Below are 20,804 nucleotides of genomic sequence, written 5' to 3'. Positions count from 1 at the left end.
TCTCCTGCTGGGCCTGGGCCGCTCACCCCCAGGGGCAAGCTCAGGGCAGGGGCTCCAGGTGGAGAGCCAAGCCCTCACTCAAGTCCCTGGAACCTCACAGGCGAGAGAGGCCAATTCCTTCCCCCCACCCCCACCCCACTGACATAGGGAGCAGGGCTGTGGGTGGGTGTGGCCTGTGGCTGACTGGCAGGAGAGCCAGGTCTGATGAAGACACACACCTTCCCTGTGCCTCTCACTGTCCGATACCAATAGGTCCTAACCCCGGTGAACAGACTTGCTGCTTTCCCACTGGGCCCCCACTGATGACATGCCTGCTTTGACGATCTGTTGAGGGCACCCACTTTTCGAGTATGTGCTCGGGGACAGCAGACACTCCTCGCTTGACTGGGTCTCTTCCTCCAGCTCTCCACTGGCAGCCCAGAAACCCTGGGTGCTGAGTGCCTTAAGGAGCATTCAAGGTACTCAAGAGCAGAGTCTTGGTCCCCCAATGCTGGGCTGGGTCCACGCCAAGGGGAGCTCCTTCCTGCACTTGCTGTGTGGTCGCTGAAGGCTGGGACCAGAGCACCGCAGCAGAGCTCCTTGGCAGCCATTCTTCGGGGGAAGAAAATTATAGCAACAGTCAATGGTTGGTCTTTAGACCCAGAGGACATGTTTCAGCTCCGGTGACTGGCTGTTTTAGGGTGCTGATAGCACAAGTGCTGTCCCAGTATTGGTTCCAGTGTCTGCTGTCTTTTTGACTCCAAACAGCCAGGCCCCTGACCTGCTGATAATCTCCCTCCTCTGGGCAGCACCCCTGTTGCCTTCCAGGACAATCAGAGCTCCTCCCTTTGCCTTTCCCCCTTCCTGCTCCTGCTGGCCAGATCACAGGTCTCTGGCAGACTTCATGGAACCCAGAGGGTGGAGGCCACATGCCCAGGAAGACAGCAGAAGGCTGAGACCCTGATGGCCTCACAGAGCTGCTCTCCACGATGCACCTCTAGTCTCCAATAAAGGAGAAGAATAAATGCAGGCGTGTCAGTGATCAGGTTTCCCGTTACATGAAGCCAAACCTATTGGAACTGATGTAGGGACCTGCCCAGCTGTTTTCCTGCTCTTATCTACACACTACAGCATGGGGGCAAATCCCACAACTCGAATCTCTGGTAGGACCCTGTGGACACAATAAAATAGATCTATTTGTGCTCTTGTTCTTAGAACTATGGAGTTTTCAGTGTTCTTGCCGTAGGGTGGGGCTGGATTTCATAAACACGTTGCAGTGTCTCTCGGCTTCTGTTTAAATATGGGGGTGAGCAGGGAGGAGGGGAATGAGGGTGCAACGGGGAGAGGCAGGCTGCTCTGATAGCCTTGGTGCAGTGCACATTTGGTGTTGGCAGAAGTCCTGGTCGTAATCCTGAAAAGCCCACTTCTGTTGCAGGGGCACGGAGATGCTGGGGCTTGTCCCAGCCCTAGGACCCAGGTCTCTCTTGATCCTGGACTCACCTTTTGTTAAAAACAGCTTTATTAATGGGGCACCTGGGGCACACAGTCAGTTGAGTGACCCACTCTTGGTTTCAAGTCAGGATCTCAGGGTTGTGAGATCGAGCCCCACATCAGGCTCCATCTGCACTGCCTTCTGTCGCTATGGCCATAGTTTGCGTTCTTAAAGTTTTATGCAAATGCATTCGCATAGCATATATTCTCTTTTTTGGGGTCTGTCTTGTATCAGCATATTTTTTTTAAAGACTCATCTATCTCGTTGTATGTATCATTTCATTTTAGTGTGGAATGCTCCTCCATTGATAGTGTTGTGGGCACACCACAATATCTACGCTCCAGTTCATGCGTGTTTGGGTGATTTCTGGGATTGGCTCTTAGAGTTGCTGAGGGCACTTGTGTGCCAGACTCTCTGTACTCTTGGGCATATTCCAAGCAGTAGAATGGCTGGGTCGTACAGTAGGATTATGCTTAACTTTTTATTCCTAATCAGATATTCTTATTGTGCTTACACTCTTACCCTTGATTCACTGCATGTTTTAAATGAAAGCTGTTTAATACAGCATTATCTCTGAGTCCTTACACATTCTGAAGGGAAGATGTTTTCATACCCAGTATGACTTTTACTCTGTTTTATTCCATGGGGAGATGATCGTGCCAAAATTCTTTAGAAAAATATCCGCATAGAAGGTACTTCCTACTTTCATTGTGTTACCTCCAAGTCAAGATCACAAGTAAAAGAAATTTGATGAATTTATGTTATGTTTTTGTGTTATTTGTGTGTGTTTTGGGATGTATTCTTTGGTCTACCCCTCCGTGTTATGTGGGGTGCCGGTATTCATTGGTTTCGTGTACGGGTATTCAGTTGGTCCAGCACTCTCCTTGCTCCACTGCCTTGGTACCTTTGTCAGAAACTGGCTGTTCATGTATGTATGGATATATTTCTGGGTTCTCTATTCTCTCCCATTTATCTGTTTGCTTGTTTACACCACATCACACTTGTTGATTCCCATAGCCTTTAAATAAATCTTGAGTTGGGTGGCATAAGTCCTCCAACTTTGTTGTTGTTGTTGTTTTAATAGTTGTTTTGGCTATTCTAAACTCTTTGCATTTTCATATAAATTTTAAAATCAGCTTGCCAGTTTATGCAGAAAATCCTTCTGGGATCTTCACTGGGACTGCATTGAATCTATAGAACAATTTGGGAAGAATTGATGTCTTAGCAATATTGAGTTTTCTGACTCAAGGAAAAATGTGTATTTCTCCCCCTTTTAAAAAGCTCTTCTTTAATTTCCTGCAGCAGTGTTTTGTACTTTTCAGTGTACCTGTTTGGGTATCTTTTGCTATGTTTATCCCTAATTTCCTTTTTTTGATGCTGTTTTAAATATTATTTCAAAAAAATTTCAATTTCTGATTTTGCGTTGCTAGTATACAGATATACAATTGACTTGTTATATTGATCTTGTGTTCTGTAAACTTACTAAACTTACTAGTTCTAGTCGCTTTTTTGTAGATTACGTCACATTCTCTGCTTAGGTGATCATATTGTTTGTAACTAAAGGCAATGTTATATTTTCCTTTCCAATCTCGATGCCTTTTTTTTTTCTTTTTCTTACTTGATTGCAGTGGCCAGTATCTCTAGTGCACAGTTGAACAGAAGTAATGAGAGTGGGTGTCCTCTTCCTGATCTTGGGGGAAAGTGTTCAGTCTTTCACCACTAAGTATGGTGTTGGCTATAAGGCTTTTCATAGAGACCCTTTATCAGGTTGAGGAAGTTGCCCTCTCTTCCTAGTTTGTTGAGTCGTTTTACTATGAAAAGGTGTTGGATTTCATCAAATGCTTTTTCTGCATGTGCAATGATCACATGGTGTTTCTTATTTACCTGTGAAAACAGAATGACTTAGATTCATTTTCAGATGTTAAACTGAGGCTGCATTACTGTGATAAACCATACTTAGTCATAATCCTTTTAACAATTGATGGATTCAATTTTCTAAAATTTTGTTTAAAATTTTGTATCCATATTCCTGAAGATACTGGTCTGTAATTTTTATGATGTTTTTGGTTTTGGTATCAGAGAAGTGCTAACTCATAGAATGAATTGGGAAATTGTCAATCTTCAATTTTCTGGAAGACTTCTGTAGTATTGGTATTTTTTCCTTAAATGTTTGGAAGAATTCACCAGTAAAGCTATATGGGCCAGGAGCTTTCTTTGTGGGATGTATTCAACCATAAATTTGATGTCCTCAATAGATACAGGTTTATTCAAGTTATTTATTTTTTCTTGAGTGAGCTTTGGTAATTTGCATCTTTCAATCAATTGTTCATTTTATCCAAGTTGTCAAATTTACATAAAGGCATAAAGTTGTTCATGATATTTTCTTATTACCTTATTAGTATCTGTAGAGTCTATAGTGATATTACTTACTTCTCTCCTGATACTGCTAATTTGTATCTTCTCTCTTTTTATCTGATTAGTCTGGCTAGAAGTTTATTAATTTTACTGAGATTCTCAAAGAATGACCATTAGGTATCATTGATTTTGTATGTTGTTTTTCTGTTTTCTGTTTCCTCTTTGATCTTTGTATTTCCTATGTTTTGCTTACTTTGGTCTCATTTATTCTTCTTTTTCTAGTTTTGTATGGGAGGACCTGATTTGAGACCTTTCTTCTATTCTAATATAGGCAATTCATGCTATAAATTTCCCTGTAAGAACTGATTTAGCAGACTCCCATAAACTCTGATATGTTGTATTTTCATTTTCATCTCATTAAAAGCACTTTCTAATTTTCCTTTTGACTTCTTCTTTGACCCATGGGTTACTCAGAGGTGTGTTATTTAATTTCCAGACATTTCAAGATTTTTCCAGACATCTTTCTGTTATTGATTTCTAATTTAATTCCTGTGATCACAGAATATACTTTGTATGAGTTAAGCCCTTTTACATTTATTTAGACATGTTTTATGGTCCAGAATATGGTCTGTCTTGGTAAATGTTCCATGTGCACTTGAATGTATTTTGCTCCTATTGGTGACAGTGACTAGTCATATGATTAGATTTAAATTTATCATTTATATTTGTTTTATCTTAGTTTCATCTGTTCTTTATTCCCTTTTTCCTCTTTTGCTGCCTTCTTTTAGATGGAATATTTTCTGTTTCCGTTTTATCTTCTGTGTTGTGTTGTTAGTTATATCTCTTCATCTTGCTCTTTTAATGGTTACACTGAGGTCTATGGGATCATCTTTAACTCATCAGCCTGCTATCAAGTTATATTAGGCCACTTTAAGTGTAGTATAAGAGCCTATGGAATACACCTATGCTTTTCTCCTCCTGTTTTTTTTTGCCATAGCTCTTACATGTTTTCCTTATATATTTACTGTAAACCCTAGTTTATAGTAACCCTATATTATTGTTTTTATGTTAAATAATAAGTTTCTTTTATTTTTGACTATTTTGAAATAACTATATTTACAGGAAGTTCTAGTGAAACATATGGGAAGGTCCTGTGTACCCTTTACCAGTGCCTCCTTCAGTATTGATCTCCTGCATAACTGTAGGAGCATATCAAAACCAGGAATTTGGCATTGATACAACCCAGAGTTTATTCACATTTCATCAGTTATACATATACTCATTTGTAATATGTGTGTATTTATATCTGTGCAATTTTACTTTTTGTGTGGCTTTGTGTAATTGCCACAAGTGAGATACAGTATCTTTATTATTACCACAGGCTCCCTTGTACTTTCATAGTCAGTCTGCCCCCCTTCCTCTAATTCATGACGTCTGGCAACCACTTATCTGTTCTCCATTTTCATATTATAGTTGTTTCAAGAGTGTTATGTAAATGAAATAATTTACGTAGTATCATGCAGTATATAATCTTTTGCTCTCCCTTGAAGCTAGTCTAAGGTCTCATGTATCAGTAGTTTGTTCCCTTTAATTGCTCGGTAATATTCCATGGTTTGGATGTGCCACAATGTATTTATTTAATCATTTACACATTGAGGAACATTCCTGTGGAGTCTAGTTTTTGGCAATTACAAACAAAGTTGCTATGGACATTCTTGTATAGGTTTTTGAGTGTTGTAGGTTTTCATTTGCCTTTGATAAATGCCTAAGAGTGCTAATGCTGGGTTGTATGGTAAGTACATTTTTAGTTTTAGAAGAAAATGCCAAATTATTTTCCAGAGTGGCTATAACCTTTTATATTCCTACCAGCAGTGTATGGGGGATCTAGGTTTTCCACATTCTTGCCAGCATTGGGATTTCTTACTTGATGGCTTTAAAAATATATATATATTTATTTCTTTATTTTAGAGAGAGAGGGCTTGCAAGTAGAGGGAGGGGCAGAAGGAGTGAGAGAATCTCAAGCAGACTCCCTGCTGAGCGTGGAGACTGACTCGGGGCTCAGTCTCACGACACTGAGATCATGACCTGAACTGAAGCCAAGAGTCAGACACGTAACTGACTGAGGCACTCAGGTGCCCTGATTTGGGGGTTTTAATGTACATTTCCCTGGTTGCTGATGTTTTAGAGTAGGTCATTTGCTTACTTGCCACCTTCATTGGCATGTCCTCAGCCCTCTTTCTAACTGTATTATTTACTTTTGTACTATTGGGTATTTTTTTTAAGATTTTATTTATTTATTTGAGAGAGAGAGAGACAGGAGAGAGAGGGAGAGTGAGAGTGTGAAGCAGACTCCCCACTGAGCAGAAAGCCCAGTGTTGGACTCCATCCCAGGACCCCAAGATCATGACCTGAGCTGAAGGCAGATGCTCAATCAACTGAGCCACCCAGGTGCCCCTGTACTGTTGGGTTTTGAGAACTCTTTATACATTCTAGACACCAAGTCCTTTGGTAGATATGTGGTTTCTGAAAATTTTGTTCCAGTCTGTAATTTGTCTTTTTGTTTTCGTCCTTCACAGAAAGGGCAAAAATTTTTAAGAGGTCCAATTTGTAAAGTTTTCCTTTTATAGATCACTTTTTTTTTTAAGATTTTATTTATTTATTTGACAGAGAGAGATCACAAGTAGACGGAGAGGCAGGCAGAGAGAGAGAGAGAGAGAGAGAGAAACAGGCACCCTGCTGAGCAGAGAGCCCAATGCGGGACTCGATCCCAGGACCCTGAGATCATGACCTGAGCCGAAGGCAGTGGCTTAATCCACTGAGCCACCCAGGTGCCCCTAGATCACATTTTTAATGTCAAATCTGAACACTTTTCCTAACCTAAGGTCTTCAAGATTTTTTCTATGTTTTTTCTTTTTTCAAAATTTCATAATTTTACAGTTTACATTTGAATTGTAATGCAATCTTTTGTCTGGCTTATTTCACTTAGTGGTGCTATCAAGGTCCATGACGTCATGAATATCAGGATTTCCTTTCTCATGGCTGAATGATATTCTGTTGTATGTATGTGGGGGTGTGTGTGTGTGTTCATTCACTGATGGACACTTAGGTTGTTTCCGTATCTTCACTATTGAGAAAATGCTGCAGTGAACATGGGGTAGAAATATCTCTTTGATTTCCTGATTTCTTTTGGATATATACCCAGAGGTGAAATTGCTGGATCATCTGGTATTTCCATTTAAAATTTTTTTTTTAAAGATTTTATTTATTTATTTGACAGAGAGAGATCACAAGTAGACGGAGAGGCAGGCAGAGAGAGAGAGAGGGAAGCAGGCTCCCTGCTGAGCAGAGAGCCCAATGCGGGACTCGATCCCAGGACCCTGAGATCATGACCCGAGCCGAAGGCAGCGGCTTAACCCACTGAGCCACCCAGGTGCCCCCCATTTTAATTTTTTTTTGAGGAAACTCCATCCTGTTTTACATAGTGGCTTCACTGATTTACATTCCTTCCAACAATGCACAAACATTTTAGTTTGATATAGTCCCACTTATTTGTTTTTGCTTTTGTTGCTTTTGCTTTTTGGTGTCAAATCCAAAAACTCATTGCCAAGACAAATGTCAAGGAGCTTACCACCAATGTTTTCTTCTAGGAGTTTTATGGCTTCAGGTCTGAAATTAAAGTCTTTAATTGATTTTGAGTTGATTTTTGTATGTGGTGTAAGATTGGGATTCAATTTTATTCTTTTGCATGTAACTGTCCAATTTTCTCAGCACCATTTATTGAAGAGACTGACTTTTCCCCATTGTATATTATTGGCTTCTTTGTCATAAATTAGTTGACCAAATATGCATGGGTTTATTTTTGGGCTCTCTGTTCTGTTCTATTGTTCTATATTATCTAGAAGTTTGATAAGAGTCTTTAAGAAATATGGTTCATGTGTACACTTAAATTTTGAACGTATTTGTGTATTTATTTATTTTAAAGATTTTATTTATTTATTTATTTGCGAGAGAGAGAGAGAATGAGAGAGAGAGAGCAAGCACATGAGAAGGGGGAGGGTCAGAGGGAGAAGCAGACTCCCTGTCGAGCAGGGAGCCCAATGAGGGACTCGAACCTGGGACTCCAGGATCATGACCTGAGCTGAAGGCAGTCGCTTAACCAACTGAGTCATCCAGGTGCCCATGTGTACTTTTTTTAAAAAAAGACTTATTTGTATTTGAGAGAGAGGTGGAGAGCATGTGCCCAAACGGGAGGGGCAGAGGGAGGGGGAGAGAGAGAATCTCAAGCAGACTCCCTGTTGAGTGTAGAGCCCAATGTGGGGCTTGATCTCACTATCCTGAGATCGCAACCCGAGCTGAAATCAAGTCAGACACTTAACCGACTGAGCCACCCAGGCGCCCGTTATGTGTATTTTAATATATCTTAGTGATATTTTTGAATTTTGTGCTGGGATGCATTTCAGTTCATTGTAAGGAGGTGTCTGTTGTAACCCTGCCCTTTGTTCACAAGCTCCACGTGCAGCTGCTCCCAGCTCTGCCATATTGGGCCACCTGGTGGCTCTTCCAACAACCAGGCTTTTCTTGATCATTCAGAATCCCTCACTTCTTGTAAGAACACACTCAGGTTTTCACAGGAGGACTTTCTCTTCCTTCTCTGAGTTTTTTCCCCTTGACACGCTATAGCTATTGGCCAATAAGGGGAAGAGTCCCCTTCACATGTCATTTATTTTATCAGGATTTCTTCTTTGATTCTTCTTTGTTTTCAGGCATCTCTCTTCCACCTCAGGCAGACCGCCATTTTTCTTTTTCTTTCTCTTTTCTCCTTATGTCTTTTAAAACTTCAGTTATGGGAGATTTTAAGCCTGCCAAAACAGAGAGAGATGATGGTACAGTGGGCTTCCGTGCTTCATCAACAATCTACTCGTGCAAGTGCATTTTTCTAAAGCTGTGGATTTGCAAACATTGGGGACTTCTCTTCAAGTTGCATCTGGAATCACGTGGTAGGGGATGCACAACGCTTTTTGTCCTGCATGGTGTGGTGGTGGGACTCCTGGTTATCATCCAGGTTAGGATGCATACAGCCTGAGAACTGAGAGTCTCCAGTGCTTTCCAAGGGACCCACCAAGCATCTCAAACCTGTCTGACTTTTTGTTGTATGCACGGTCCCTAAGTGCAGCCTGAAGCTCTCACTCTGTGTGTTGTTTATAGTCTCTAGTTGATTTAAGCCATACCTCCTCGTTCATCTAGATTTACGCTCCATGAATGCAGTTCCTAAGCGTTCTTCTTCCTCTTCTTTTCTGAGTATATATATATATATATATATATATATATATATATATATATACACACACACACACACACACACACACACACACACACCTAGAGTGTCCTTTCATACATCAACTATGCCTAATGAGTCAAAGCAAACTAATGTCCTGTAGTGAGAGGCATCCGATAGAATCCTGGTGCTGCCGCTTACTGGTTGGTGTGGCTTTTCCAAATTTGCTACATCTCTCTAAAATCCAGTGCCATCATCTGCAGACTGAGTAGTGCCCACCAGCAGGACGATTGCTAGGGTCAGAAATCACGCAAGCAGAGTGCTCCTCACTGTGCCTGATGCACGGGAGCAAACCGTGGATGATGGTTCTGCTATTGTGACAGATGTGGCCGGCTTGTGGCATGGATCACGGAGGGGATTATCCCCAATTGGCTGGGTACACAGGCACCGGCGAGACTAAAATCCTGACCAAAGTCACTCTGAGAGTCAGGGACAGAGCCATAACCAAACTCATAAATACCACTTCCTGGCTTAGAGGCTCCTGCACACACACCAAAATCTAATTTCTGCTGTATCTTGATGGATGAGTTCTTTTTTATAATAGAAATAAGACATTTCCAGCAGCTCATTTCAAGGGGATTTACTAAATTTATGGGTTCAGGCATCTGGTTTTGGGCCCAATGCCCAAAACCATGTCCTTATATCCACGGTGATACTGGAAACGAGCACATCAGTCCAGCACATCTCTGCTGGGGTGCTTTGCTGAGTGTATTTGTGCACAGGCTGCTTCTCAGAATCATGGACTGCTGGTGGACAGCATGTAAACAGTCTGAGGGAAATGCTTCACGGTTTCACACAGAGAAGAGTCTCACTTTCTCTGTTTCTCTCTCTGTGTTTCTGTCTCTCTGACTCTCTTTGCCTCGCTGTCTCTCTCTCTCTCACACACACACATGCACACGCACACGCACACACAAACTGGTCCTTTTGATCTTATATTCATACACCTCTGTGTATCCTTTCCGAAGTGGAGAGATGGTCTTTCTCAGAGATTTCTCCCTGTATATTACAAAAGTATCAAAATATGTTGTGGCTAATCATCTGTAGGTGTCTTGAAGGTATAACTTCTGTCTAAAAGCTAAAGGCACTGCCCAGCAAAATCGGTGAAAATTGTGTAGAGAGCCTCACCCTTTTGTCCTAAATGAACAAAGTTAGGGGAGAAAAGGAGCGTTTGAAGAGGATCAGAAAGAGATACGTGTAACCATCAGCTGCTGATTCGAGATCCCTTTTCACAATGTCATAGTTTCCTTTTGGCAGGGACCACCGTTAACAAACAAATCAAATTATGATGAATTGCCTACAAAAGAATGAAACCTTTTCCTTCCTCAAAAAGAAGCAGTGGGGCTTCTCCCTCTTACCTTGTGCAAAAGCTCAGCCTTCTACTAAGCACAGTGGTTCAGTGGTTATAATCACATCATCTCTGTGTCTCTAGCCCCTTTCATTACGCTTTACGCACACTATGCACTCAGCAGGTAATTATTTTGGATGCTGAATGTATAAATACATATTAGTTGCAAATCTGCTGTGTGGCCTGACTTTGTTAGGTGCTGTGTGGACTGCTAAAGAGGTTATAACCTAGAAATTCTTGCTTTCACTGAGCTTGCCATCTCGATGGGACATAGTAATTTTGGGAAATGTTTAGCCATTATTTCCTCAAGTATCTTATCTGCTTCGTTTGATTTCTCTTTTCCTTTGGGACTCCAATTGTACATATGTTAAATCTTCTGGTAATGTCCCACAGGTTCCTGAAGCTCTGTTAATTTTTTCCTTTTGCTCTTCAGATTAGAAAAGAAATCTGTTAATCTGTCCTCAAGGTCACTGACTCTTCTCTATCTTCATTCTGCTGTTAAGCCCATCCAATGAGTTTGAGCATTTCAGATACATATTTTTCAGCACTAGAATGTCTATTTAGTTCTCTGTATACTTTCTAGTTACCTGCTGATATTTCCTATTTTTCATTCATTGTAAGCATACTTTACTTTATGTAATTGAGCTTAGTTATAATTGTTTTATAACCCATGTCTGCTAATTCTAATACATGAATTATTTCAGGGTTGATCTTCATTTTTTTTTCTTGAGTATAGATAATGTCTTTCTGTTTCTTTGAATGTTAAATAATTTTTTTAAAAAGGTTTTATTTATTTGAGAGAAAGAGAGAGAGAGAGAGAGCAAGTAAGTGAGCATGAGTGGGGTGAGGGGCAAAGGGAGAAGCAGACTCCCCACTGAGCAGGAAGCCCAATGCGGGACTTGATCCCAGGACCCTGGGATCATGACCTGAGCCGAAGGCAGGCACTAAACCAACTGAACCATCCACGTGCCCATTGAATGTTAAGTAATTTTGAACTTTGTCCTGGACATTGTGAATGTGAATATGTTGTAGAGATTCTCAGGTCTGCTGTGTTCTCCTGAAGAGTACTTTTTTTCTGGGGGGGGGGTGGGTATAGTAGGCAGTTAACTTTGCTGAATTTAGACTGCTAACTTTGTCTTCCCTGCTGTGAATGGTAGGTGAAATTTCTGCTTACTTCGTTTAGTCTTTGCTGGACTGCTTAAAGTCTGCTTCATACATGTGTGGCTCTGGAATTAGCAAGAGATTTGGGCAGAATTTGTACACACAATTTGGGGCTCCCCCTTTATGGCTCTCCACTTTTCAGGATTTCCCCCTTTGTTTTACAGCAGCTGTGTCTCTCTCAACTCTGTGCTTTGGTTCTTCAAGTCAGTAAAACTTTGGGTTTTCTTTCTGACTTTTAGCTGCCTTGCATAGTGAGGCCTTACCTCAGGAGAAAAGCCATAAAGAATGGGAAACACTCCCAGTTCTTTTCCCTTCATCCAAGTGTTGATTTCCTTCCAGTATTCACCTGTTTTTAGTTCATCTTCAATGTCTTTAGGTAGTTATTTTTATATTTTGCCCAGAGTTGATAGTTGTTATTTGTAGGAAGGTTGGTCTCACAGGAGCCACGTGGCCATGACTGGAAGGAGAACCTTGTTCGGCATCTAGGACCATGAGATCGGGACAGATAAGCAAGTTACCATCACAGAAAGGCTCAGAGATGAAAATAACTTCTACAGAGATTTGTAAAGGAGACCAGACTTTGGAAAGACAGGCTCATTAAGGAAAAAAATGTGACAGGTATTGAAAGAAATAAACAAATATCTGAGTTTACTGTCGGTCTGTGTGTGGTAGGAAAATCTTTGTTTTTTTGGCATGATTTTAGTACTTACAAAGGATAGGCATATCTCTAGATACCAACACTGCAAAAGGTAGAGAGAGAGATGTTTTTGTGGGGGGTCAGTAACCTGCAGGAAAGGCTCAAGTTTTCATATTTTGGGGTCCAGAGTAACACAGAGTGATCCTGGTTTTTGTGTTTTTTGTTTTGTTTGTTTGTTTTGTCTCTGGGTGCAAAGGGGATGGGTGTGCACGTGTCCCGTAAGTGTGGGTCAGCAGAGTGTTGGATCTTTGCCATCTCTCCTTTGAGCCCTACCATGATGCTCAGATTTGATCTCACAGACTGTTTTGAGTTTTTCCAATTCAGTGTAACTCAACTGCTATTTTGTTTTGTTCCACTGGTTTTATTTATATAGTACATAAGAGACATTAATACACAAATCTTCCTGGACTTACAACGGAGTTATGTCCGATAAACCCCTTGTTGGTTGAAAATATTGTTAAGCTGAAAATACATGTACTATATCTATCCTACCAAACAGCTTAGCTTTGCAGACCTCAAAACTGCTCAGAAACCTACATTAGCTTACAGTTGGGCAGAATCATCGGACACAAAGCCTGTCTTATAATAAAGTGTCAACTATCTCCTGTAATTTATTGAGGACTGTACTGAAAGTGAAAAACAGAACGGTTGTACGGGTTGTACAGAATGGTTATGAGTGTATCGGTCGAGCCTTGTGATTACTGGCTGACGGGGAGTGGGGGCCGCTGCTCAGGATCACCAGAGAGTATCACAGATCGTTAGCCTTGGATCAGGGCACAATTCACAATTGGAAGCAGGGTTTCTCCTGAAAGTGTGTCACCGTCATAGAGTTGAAAACCAGTAAGGGTTTTCTAAGTCAGGGACCATCTGTACAGTCAGCATCCTTCTTACATATCAATACAACCAGGCCACTTCTGCTTCCTGAGTTAACTTGTAAATCCTCTACAGTTGTAATTCACTTTTATGTACCAGAATGATTTCGTCACCCTTATCAGCTCATCTCCTGAGCTAAGGAAGAAGGACCATCCAATTTGCTTCCAGAGGTCTGCCTGCAGTCGCCTGTAAGGGTCAGAGTAAGGGTTACTCTCTGTCTGAGATGCTCAGGTTTGTCAAATTCCTGGCCTGCGGGGAAGCTTCATTACCTGTAAAGCTGATACTCTAAGCTGTGTGGGAGGTTCCAGGACCGTTTTCTGGGAACAGTGTGCTAGAACTGGCTCATCCTGGCTCACAAGAGTTGTTAAATCTGCAGAAATTTTTTAAGCTGCACATCAAGCAAGGCCATTACTAGAAATTTTTAACTTTATCACTTAAAATTCAATGCACTGTATTTAAGGCAGTGGTAATAAATACTCAAAACCAATACTTCCTAATTATTGTATGAGATTTTGTTTTTCGATGTACGCTCTTGAGGTCATTCCCATCTCTTGGATCTTCATGGTGGAGACACTTGGAAGTGATATGCTACTGTGTGTCCACACCCAGCTCTATGCTCAGAGACATCATGTTGACATTGGCCATCATGGGAGTGTTTATAAAGTAGAAGTTGGCAAGTGTGGCCAGGTAGTGCCTTTCCTTTGGAAGGCTGGTTGTTAAACACTTATGAACATTTCAGTGTTTGTAGGCATTTCCCTTCCCTGTAAAGCACAGCCCTTGGTCCCAGAACAGTTTTGCCACTTCGCATTAAATGAGGTTTGTGTCTTGCTGATGGTTGTGAGTTTGATTTTTCCAGTTCAATCTTACAGGAAAGAGGGTGGATTTTTATTGGTCCTCAGTAAATAATTACATAATCATGAAAAGTAAAGGAACTTAGTAAAAGCATTTTGAGTAATATTTAACCATTTTGATCATTATTTCAGGTGGTTTGTAAAGCCTACTAATATATTCTACAGAATCAGTATTTTCAAGTTTCTCTATAATTTCCTCACTTCAACACCATACTATGAATTTTCATAAGAAGTTTTTTTTTCCCCTCCTGAATTCTGAGGAGGGATGTTGGAATATTATATCACTGGCAGAATGTTCTAGTCCAGTTTATGGAAGCATGTTAAATAGAAGGTTAGAGATAAAGGAGGAAGAAAAGTACATTTCCTCACATACTTACTCAAAATAGAACATTAACCATAGTTAAATGCATTCACTCAATCCCAGGAAATTGATTTTTATTTTGCCAACCTTGGGCTGGGCAGCCTGTGTTCACGAGGTCACCTGTTCCTGCGCTCGGAGCCCTGGCAATCCTGACTCAGTGCCTTGTAGGGACTGGACAGGTGTTTGGGACATGCGGTCTGCGCCCGACAGGGAAGCCCGCATGCCTGGGTCTGTTCGCTGTGGTGTCTGTAGTTAGGAGTGCCTGCTACAGGTTTTATTACATTTCTTTTTTAGGTTATTTCTAAAAGTTTCTATTTTATTTCTGAGTTTAGAGCAGGGGCCTTTAGGCCAGAGGAAGGGAAAAGCTGGCGTCGTCTGTTGATGGCACCACTGAAGGACTTTGGCTCTTTTATTGTAACATCCAACGGCATCAGAACTGAGGAGAGGAGCTGTCTAATCAATTTAGAAGGATTTAGTCAGTGATTTTCCTGGAGAGTTAGGGCCCTGACCCTAGGGCCTTTAATTTATCCCATAATGTGTGTTTTATTTGTCGCCAGCTGACAAGGGCATTTTGGGCTGAGAAATAAGATCTTTCTTCTTTTTATTTATTTTTTAAAGGAATTTGTTGAGAGTTATTTGCTTAGTCTTTCTGTATAAACTCGAGAGGGTGGGTAATAAATAGGTTGCTGGGTAGATGGCTGATTTGTGTAACAGGTGGTGATTTTATAGTTGCTGAGCATAAAGGACGTTTACAAGCCTTTTGGGGGGACAGCTTTTAAAGTTGTGCTTAACAAACCAAAAGGCCAGGGAAACCTACCAGAGCCTCTGGAGGGTTTGACACTGAGTGTGTGTGTGTGTGTGTGTGTGTGAGTGTACATGTGTGGTGTGAGCATGGGTGAGTGCAAGTAGTGTGTATGTGTGTGTATATGTGAGTGTGATTGTGAGTGATCTGCATGTGTGTGCAAGAGTGTGAGTGGTGTGTATGTAAGTGTGTGCATGTGTGTGAGCAAATGTGCATGTGTGAGTGTGTATAACTGGGGTGGTCTCTGAAGCAGTTGCAGTCTGTCCCAGGGGCTCAAGGAAGGGGTGTGATTGCTGTTAGGAAACATAATGAGAAGTAAACATCAATAAGGAGAGGTGCAGAGGGGAGCGGAGGGTTTCCAGTACAGAGCAAGGCACAAAGGTGAGGGAGACACACCACACAAGGCACACAACTTTTTTTTAAAGATTTTATTTACTTGCGAGAGAGAGCACAGAGGAAGTGGGAGAGGAAGAGGGAAAAGCAGATTCCCTGCTGAGCAGAGAGCCTAATGCAGGCTCGATCCCAGGACCCCGAGATCACAACCTGAGCCCAAGATGGACATTTAACTGACTGAGCCACTCAGGAGCCCCAAGACACAGTTTTGATTAGGACTTTTTCTTCTTAACTCTGATGCATAAGCATTTTTCATTTTGCCACAGTCTTTGTAGCCAGAATTTGGTATTTGCTTAACATGGAATTCCTTTGTTATTTTTAAAAGATTTATTTATTTATTTTAGAGGTAGAGAGAGAGCTAGAGCATGGGGGCGTGGAGGGGCCGAGGGAGAGAGAAACTCAAGCAGACTCTGCATTGAGCATGGAGCCTTATGTGGGTCTCAATCCTGTGACCCCAAGATCATGACCTGAGCCACAAGCATGAGGGACACTTAGCTGCGCCGAGCCGTCCTTGGAATTCCTTTACATAGGAAGCTTTCCTTAGTACCTTTCAAATGTGGGGCTGTTTGCAGAAAACTAAATTCACCCAGGTTTTCAGGAGCACAGTTATGTGTGAAGTGTGACAGACCCACAGAGAAGTTGGACTGAGCCCAGACTCTCCCCTCTGCTTGCAGGGGTGGGAATGTGTGGACGTGGGCCGGAAAACCAGTGTGCCTTGCTTTCCAGGAAAGCAATCAGGTCCTTACTGTTTCTCACCCAGGTGTCCAGATGAGCTGGAAGGTGTATCACATGGGATTTTTTTTGGTTATAGTAAAAATATTATCATTTGGGGATGATTTGCTGGTATCGTGTATCAGCAGTAATTCGGGTTATTCTCATCACCTGACAGCTGCAGGTGCATGGGAGGGGGTAATGAGGATGTGGAGGTGAGGGGCGGGGAAGGAGGGAGTGTGGCTCCTCTCTGCCCTCTTCCGGAGACCCCATACCGACACCACAGTCTGCACGCAACCCAGAGTCCCTCCATCCACACCACTCTGCAATGGTGGCCCCAGAGCCAAACATTGTGTAAGCCAGCCGCACGACCACAACATCTCAGCAGATGGTACCCTTGAACATATTGATCTGATGAGAAGGGGCTGTGTCAGATCAGGTGTGGCTCTTCAAAGTAACTGCACAATCAGTAATAATGTCTTCCTGACTCCTAGAAGCCCCCAGGGCCGATTCCTAACTAGGTCTTATCCCAGGTGTTGGGGTCAAAAGCTGTGATAATGTGATTTCTGAATATTGTATCAGCAATGTCGGTATTTCACATCCTTATTGATAAAATTCACTGAAGGGACTTGGAAAAATGAGATCTCCTGTCATTTTCATATGAAATTTCAGAAGTCACCAAGCCCTTGAAATGCCGCGTAGTCCCAGGGATGAGAAGGAACGGAGTCCACGCACATCTCCCTGCCACTGGGCTCCTCCCACTCCCCTGGTGCTTGTCTCTGTGTCCTCCCCACGCACCCTGGCAGTGGGGGGGGGCGGGGTGTGTGCACCTGACAGCAGCCAGGCTCCCCGGTCCCTCCTCCAGTCTGTGTTCTGGAAGCAGGAAGGCAAGCAGGATAGAAAAGACCAAAGGTAGGAACCGGTTTATCAAGCTGTCTGCCTGCCCGTCCCTGTGCTTGAAGGCACATTCCTGCCAAACCTTTGCCTGTGGTCAAAGCAACGCGGGAAGCAGCTGGATGGTAATAAACACTGGTTTCCATCACCTGTGCTAGGTTCTTTCGAGGTTCTTTTTGCTGCCTCTTGATCTGGAGAGCTCATAGGGCTTCTTCCTGACCATCACAAGAACACAGTATGTTTAGTAACTATGTAGGGTGACAGATGTTCACTAGACTTAATTGTGCTGATCATTTCAAAACACACAGATATTGAGTCATTGTGTATGTCAGTTATGCCTCAATCAATAAATAGGCAAGTAAAAACAAAGAAACAAAACCTGACTTCATTTGTTTGTCAGATCGGTATCTAACAGGGTTGTGCCAGCTGCTGGGGGTACCGGAAGAGATGGGTGTCTGTGGGGTGGACCCTGATGAAGCCATCACCCTGCATGTGCCTGGCCACAGTGGTGGCCGGTGTCACCCGGAGCCTGATGCAGCCAGGAGGGCCTGGAGGAGCGGCCGTGTGGCTGGTGTCCGAGGGGTGCTCCCTGGGCAGGGATTCGGAGTTCCCCAGAGCAGTGCTCACTGTGGGTCCTGGGGGTGGTGGTGGAGAGGGCCTGTGGAAGCCCAGGCTCAGCGCGTGGAGGGCAGGGTGAAGCCTGCGCCAAGTCTCTGGGGCCAGAGGAGCAGAGTGAGTCCCAGCAGGTGACAGGAAGCCAGAGGGTTGGGAGGACAGAAATGGGGCCAGGGATCAAGGGAACAGACTTTAAGGAGAAAAAGAGCATTTTCTTTCTCATTTCACCAAGTTTAAGAGCTTTATGAGATGCCCATGGCGAGAGACCTGCTAGCTGAGTAGTTCCCACTGCTTCTTGCTTGTGGACTGGGCCATCATCTGGGAAGTCAGAAATGTCCTGCGTCTCCAGAATTCCAGAGGTCCTCCCTGCCCAGGGCTCGCTTGCCTCTCAGCTCCTGTGAGCACAGATGGTGCCTTCTCAGGGCCTTGGAGCTTCTGCTTTTCGCCAGCTTTGGTGTCCCCAGCCCGGCCCGGGGGCTTGAGGGAGGGGCTCTCACGCCTGCCCGGGTCATGTGCCCTGGGGATGGGGAACCACGAAGTCCTGGGGATCACACGCACCGTGAACCTGCTACAGCCTGCTGCAGATGTTTAAATGGTGCATTTCATGGTAGGGGACGAAATCTTGCGTTTTCATAAATCTAGGAATTCATCATGGCTTGGGTCAGAAACCCTCTTCACCCTCCTCTCTGGAATCAGGAGGAGCCGTCCTTCCCACATGTCTGTGAAGATCAAGGAGGACAATGTGCCTGACAACCCTCTCCCCAAAGGACTGCTCCTTGTTGCCGTGGTTTGGGCCTCTGGGTTTCACCCCTGTGTTTAGAGTACAGCTTCTGTGTGGCTTGCAAAGTGTTGAGGCCTGTCAAGAGAACCTTGGAATCGGAAGATACCCCCAAACTGAGTCCTGGCAAAGGTTACGGGGTTTCCCCGCTGCTGACCTTGCAGCCAAGCCTGGTCCTGGGCGAGATTGTCTGTCTCTCTGGCCTGCTCGTGCTTCGGGTTTTTTTCTGCTTCTCCCCCATCTGCTTCTCTGCAGCATGAGTGTTTTCCTAAGTGAGCTCATCACGTTAATCATATTAGGGTGTGAGTGGCCTGTTTGTGCCTTGAAGAAGGACCAAAAAAGCTCAGAGGGAGGAACCCTCAGCCCTGTGCAGGGGAGGGTGGATGGGGGTGGGCGTTATTTTGAAGCAGTGGTACCTTCCCCAGTGTCCCTGGAACTGCCCTGATTCAGGCCCCTAATCTCGTCCCTGATCTCCAGGCCAGCCTTGCTCGGCCTGTGCCGGCTGCTGGCGCTCCTCTACCACCCCAAAGAGAAAATCAGGAACATGGACTTAGGCTCTTGCGCTTCGAGGATCAGGAGAACTGGGGGCTGCCGCAGCACTAGCAGAGGCTGCGCTGATGGTGGCCGCTGGTGGTGGCAGGGGTGCCATGAGCCACACTCGTGAATCACTGCTGGGCTTGGCTCTCGGCTGTGACTCAGCCTGAAACTTTGTTCTAACAGGAAGCCAGTAACCAGCAGAGTCAAAAGCTTGTAGGAAACTCTGGATTGGAAACCACTGGCTGTTTTTAAGCTCCTGTTTCTACAACAAAAAGGGAAATCATCAAATAGAAGCTCCCTCTGTCTCCTTCGATGCAGAAGAACCAGATTGGCAGAAGGCTATTGTGAGCTGGGCTCTTGGGAGAGTAAAAAACCGGACAGGAGTTTTCAAAAACAGGAAGCTGGCAGGGAAAACCATCGGAATTATGTAAATCAAACAGTGGGCCTGGGACGCAGGTGGCAGTCTGCCTATTGGGAAGCTCTGGGGGCTGAGAATGGGAACAGCCAGGTCAGGGAGTGCAGGGCACCCATGGGAGGAGGCTGTGAGGCAGGGATGAGGTGTGGGGTGTGGAGCCCCAGGCAGTGTGACCTGTGGGGCAGCCAGGGCACTCTCTGGGCACATTAGGAGGAATTGAAGATGCTCACCTTCCTCGTGGATGTGGGGACGGAGCCACGTGAGCTCTGCAGGCCTCTTGCGGGCTTCCGGAAGGCCCTGGGAGGCTCTAGCACTCTGGCAGCTGCCAGGACAGGTGCTCCCACCAGGGAGGGGAGCTGGGAGCCCCATGATTTAGGTTGGTGACTCACAAACTTTTGGGAGTGGGGACGCTTTTTTACGGCTTCTTGTTTTGGGTATATTCTTTTCCCCACTCTGTAAATATATGGTTAATCTAAAAGTTAATGAAAGGGAACTTTGTTTTAGTTTTTAAAATAAAAAGACTCTCCTGTTCTTATGAAATTTCTAAGACAACTGGAAAGCTTTGGGAGGCATTACGATATTAGCATTTGGACCTACTCACTGTGTGCTGTTTGCTCTTCAGGGTGAAGGGAAGCCCTTGAATGCTGACACCAGGGGAGGCTACTGCAGGAGTGACTTTGCCAGCTCAGTGCCGACATCTGGGGATGTTTGATAAAATGTCCTTTTCCAGACCCATTACTAATCACTTTTTTTTTTTCTCCTAATCTCCCTTCCCTCCAGCCTGCCACTCATTCTGCCATGAAAGCTACTTTCTTAAAGCAGATTCCATCCCACCATCTCTCTTCTCAACAATTTTCAGTGGGTCTCCCTCCTGCCTACATGAAGTCCAACACCCTAGCGAGGAACAAGGAGAGACCCTTGTGGCTTAATCCTCAGATACCCTTCTAGTTTCGGTGTTGTTTACATCCCTCCATCCCCCCACAATTCATGCCGTATGTGATTTCAGGTCATTTCATTAGCTTCGCTCAAACTGGCTTATATAAAATGGATTTATTTGCTCCTTAAAAAAAAAAGTCCATTATCAGTGTGAGCTTCAGGCAAGGCTTGATCCAGCAGCTTAGCAATTTCTTTAAGCAGTCAAGTTTATTTCTCTCTGATTATCATGGTCCCAGGGTGGTTGCCAACAGCTCTTGGGCTTTGTGCTTCTTTG

The 20,804-nt window shown here is 43.8% G+C and overlaps 1 protein-coding gene across 9 annotated transcripts in view; it reads left to right on the top strand.

Moving 5' to 3' along the window:
* LOC125086411 (uncharacterized) overlaps positions 1 to 20,804 on the top strand; it is a 101,093-nt gene that overhangs the window by 19,544 nt on the left and 60,745 nt on the right. For 3 of the 9 annotated variants that reach the window (XM_047705729.1, XM_047705726.1, XM_047705728.1), the window contains exon 4: positions 8,668 to 8,823. The exons of 2 other annotated variants lie outside the window; for them this stretch is intronic. In XM_047705729.1, coding sequence (XP_047561685.1) covers positions 8,668 to 8,823 — 156 coding nt within the window. 4 more of the 9 variants (XR_007123186.1, XR_007123187.1, XR_007123184.1 and 1 more) reach the window with 4 other exon arrangements.

This window comes from Lutra lutra, chromosome 15 (assembly GCF_902655055.1).
Source record: "Lutra lutra chromosome 15, mLutLut1.2, whole genome shotgun sequence".
Taxonomy (NCBI): domain Eukaryota; kingdom Metazoa; phylum Chordata; class Mammalia; order Carnivora; family Mustelidae; genus Lutra; species Lutra lutra.
Note: the sequence above shows the minus strand (reverse complement) of the source record. Positions and strands in the feature narration are given on the sequence as shown.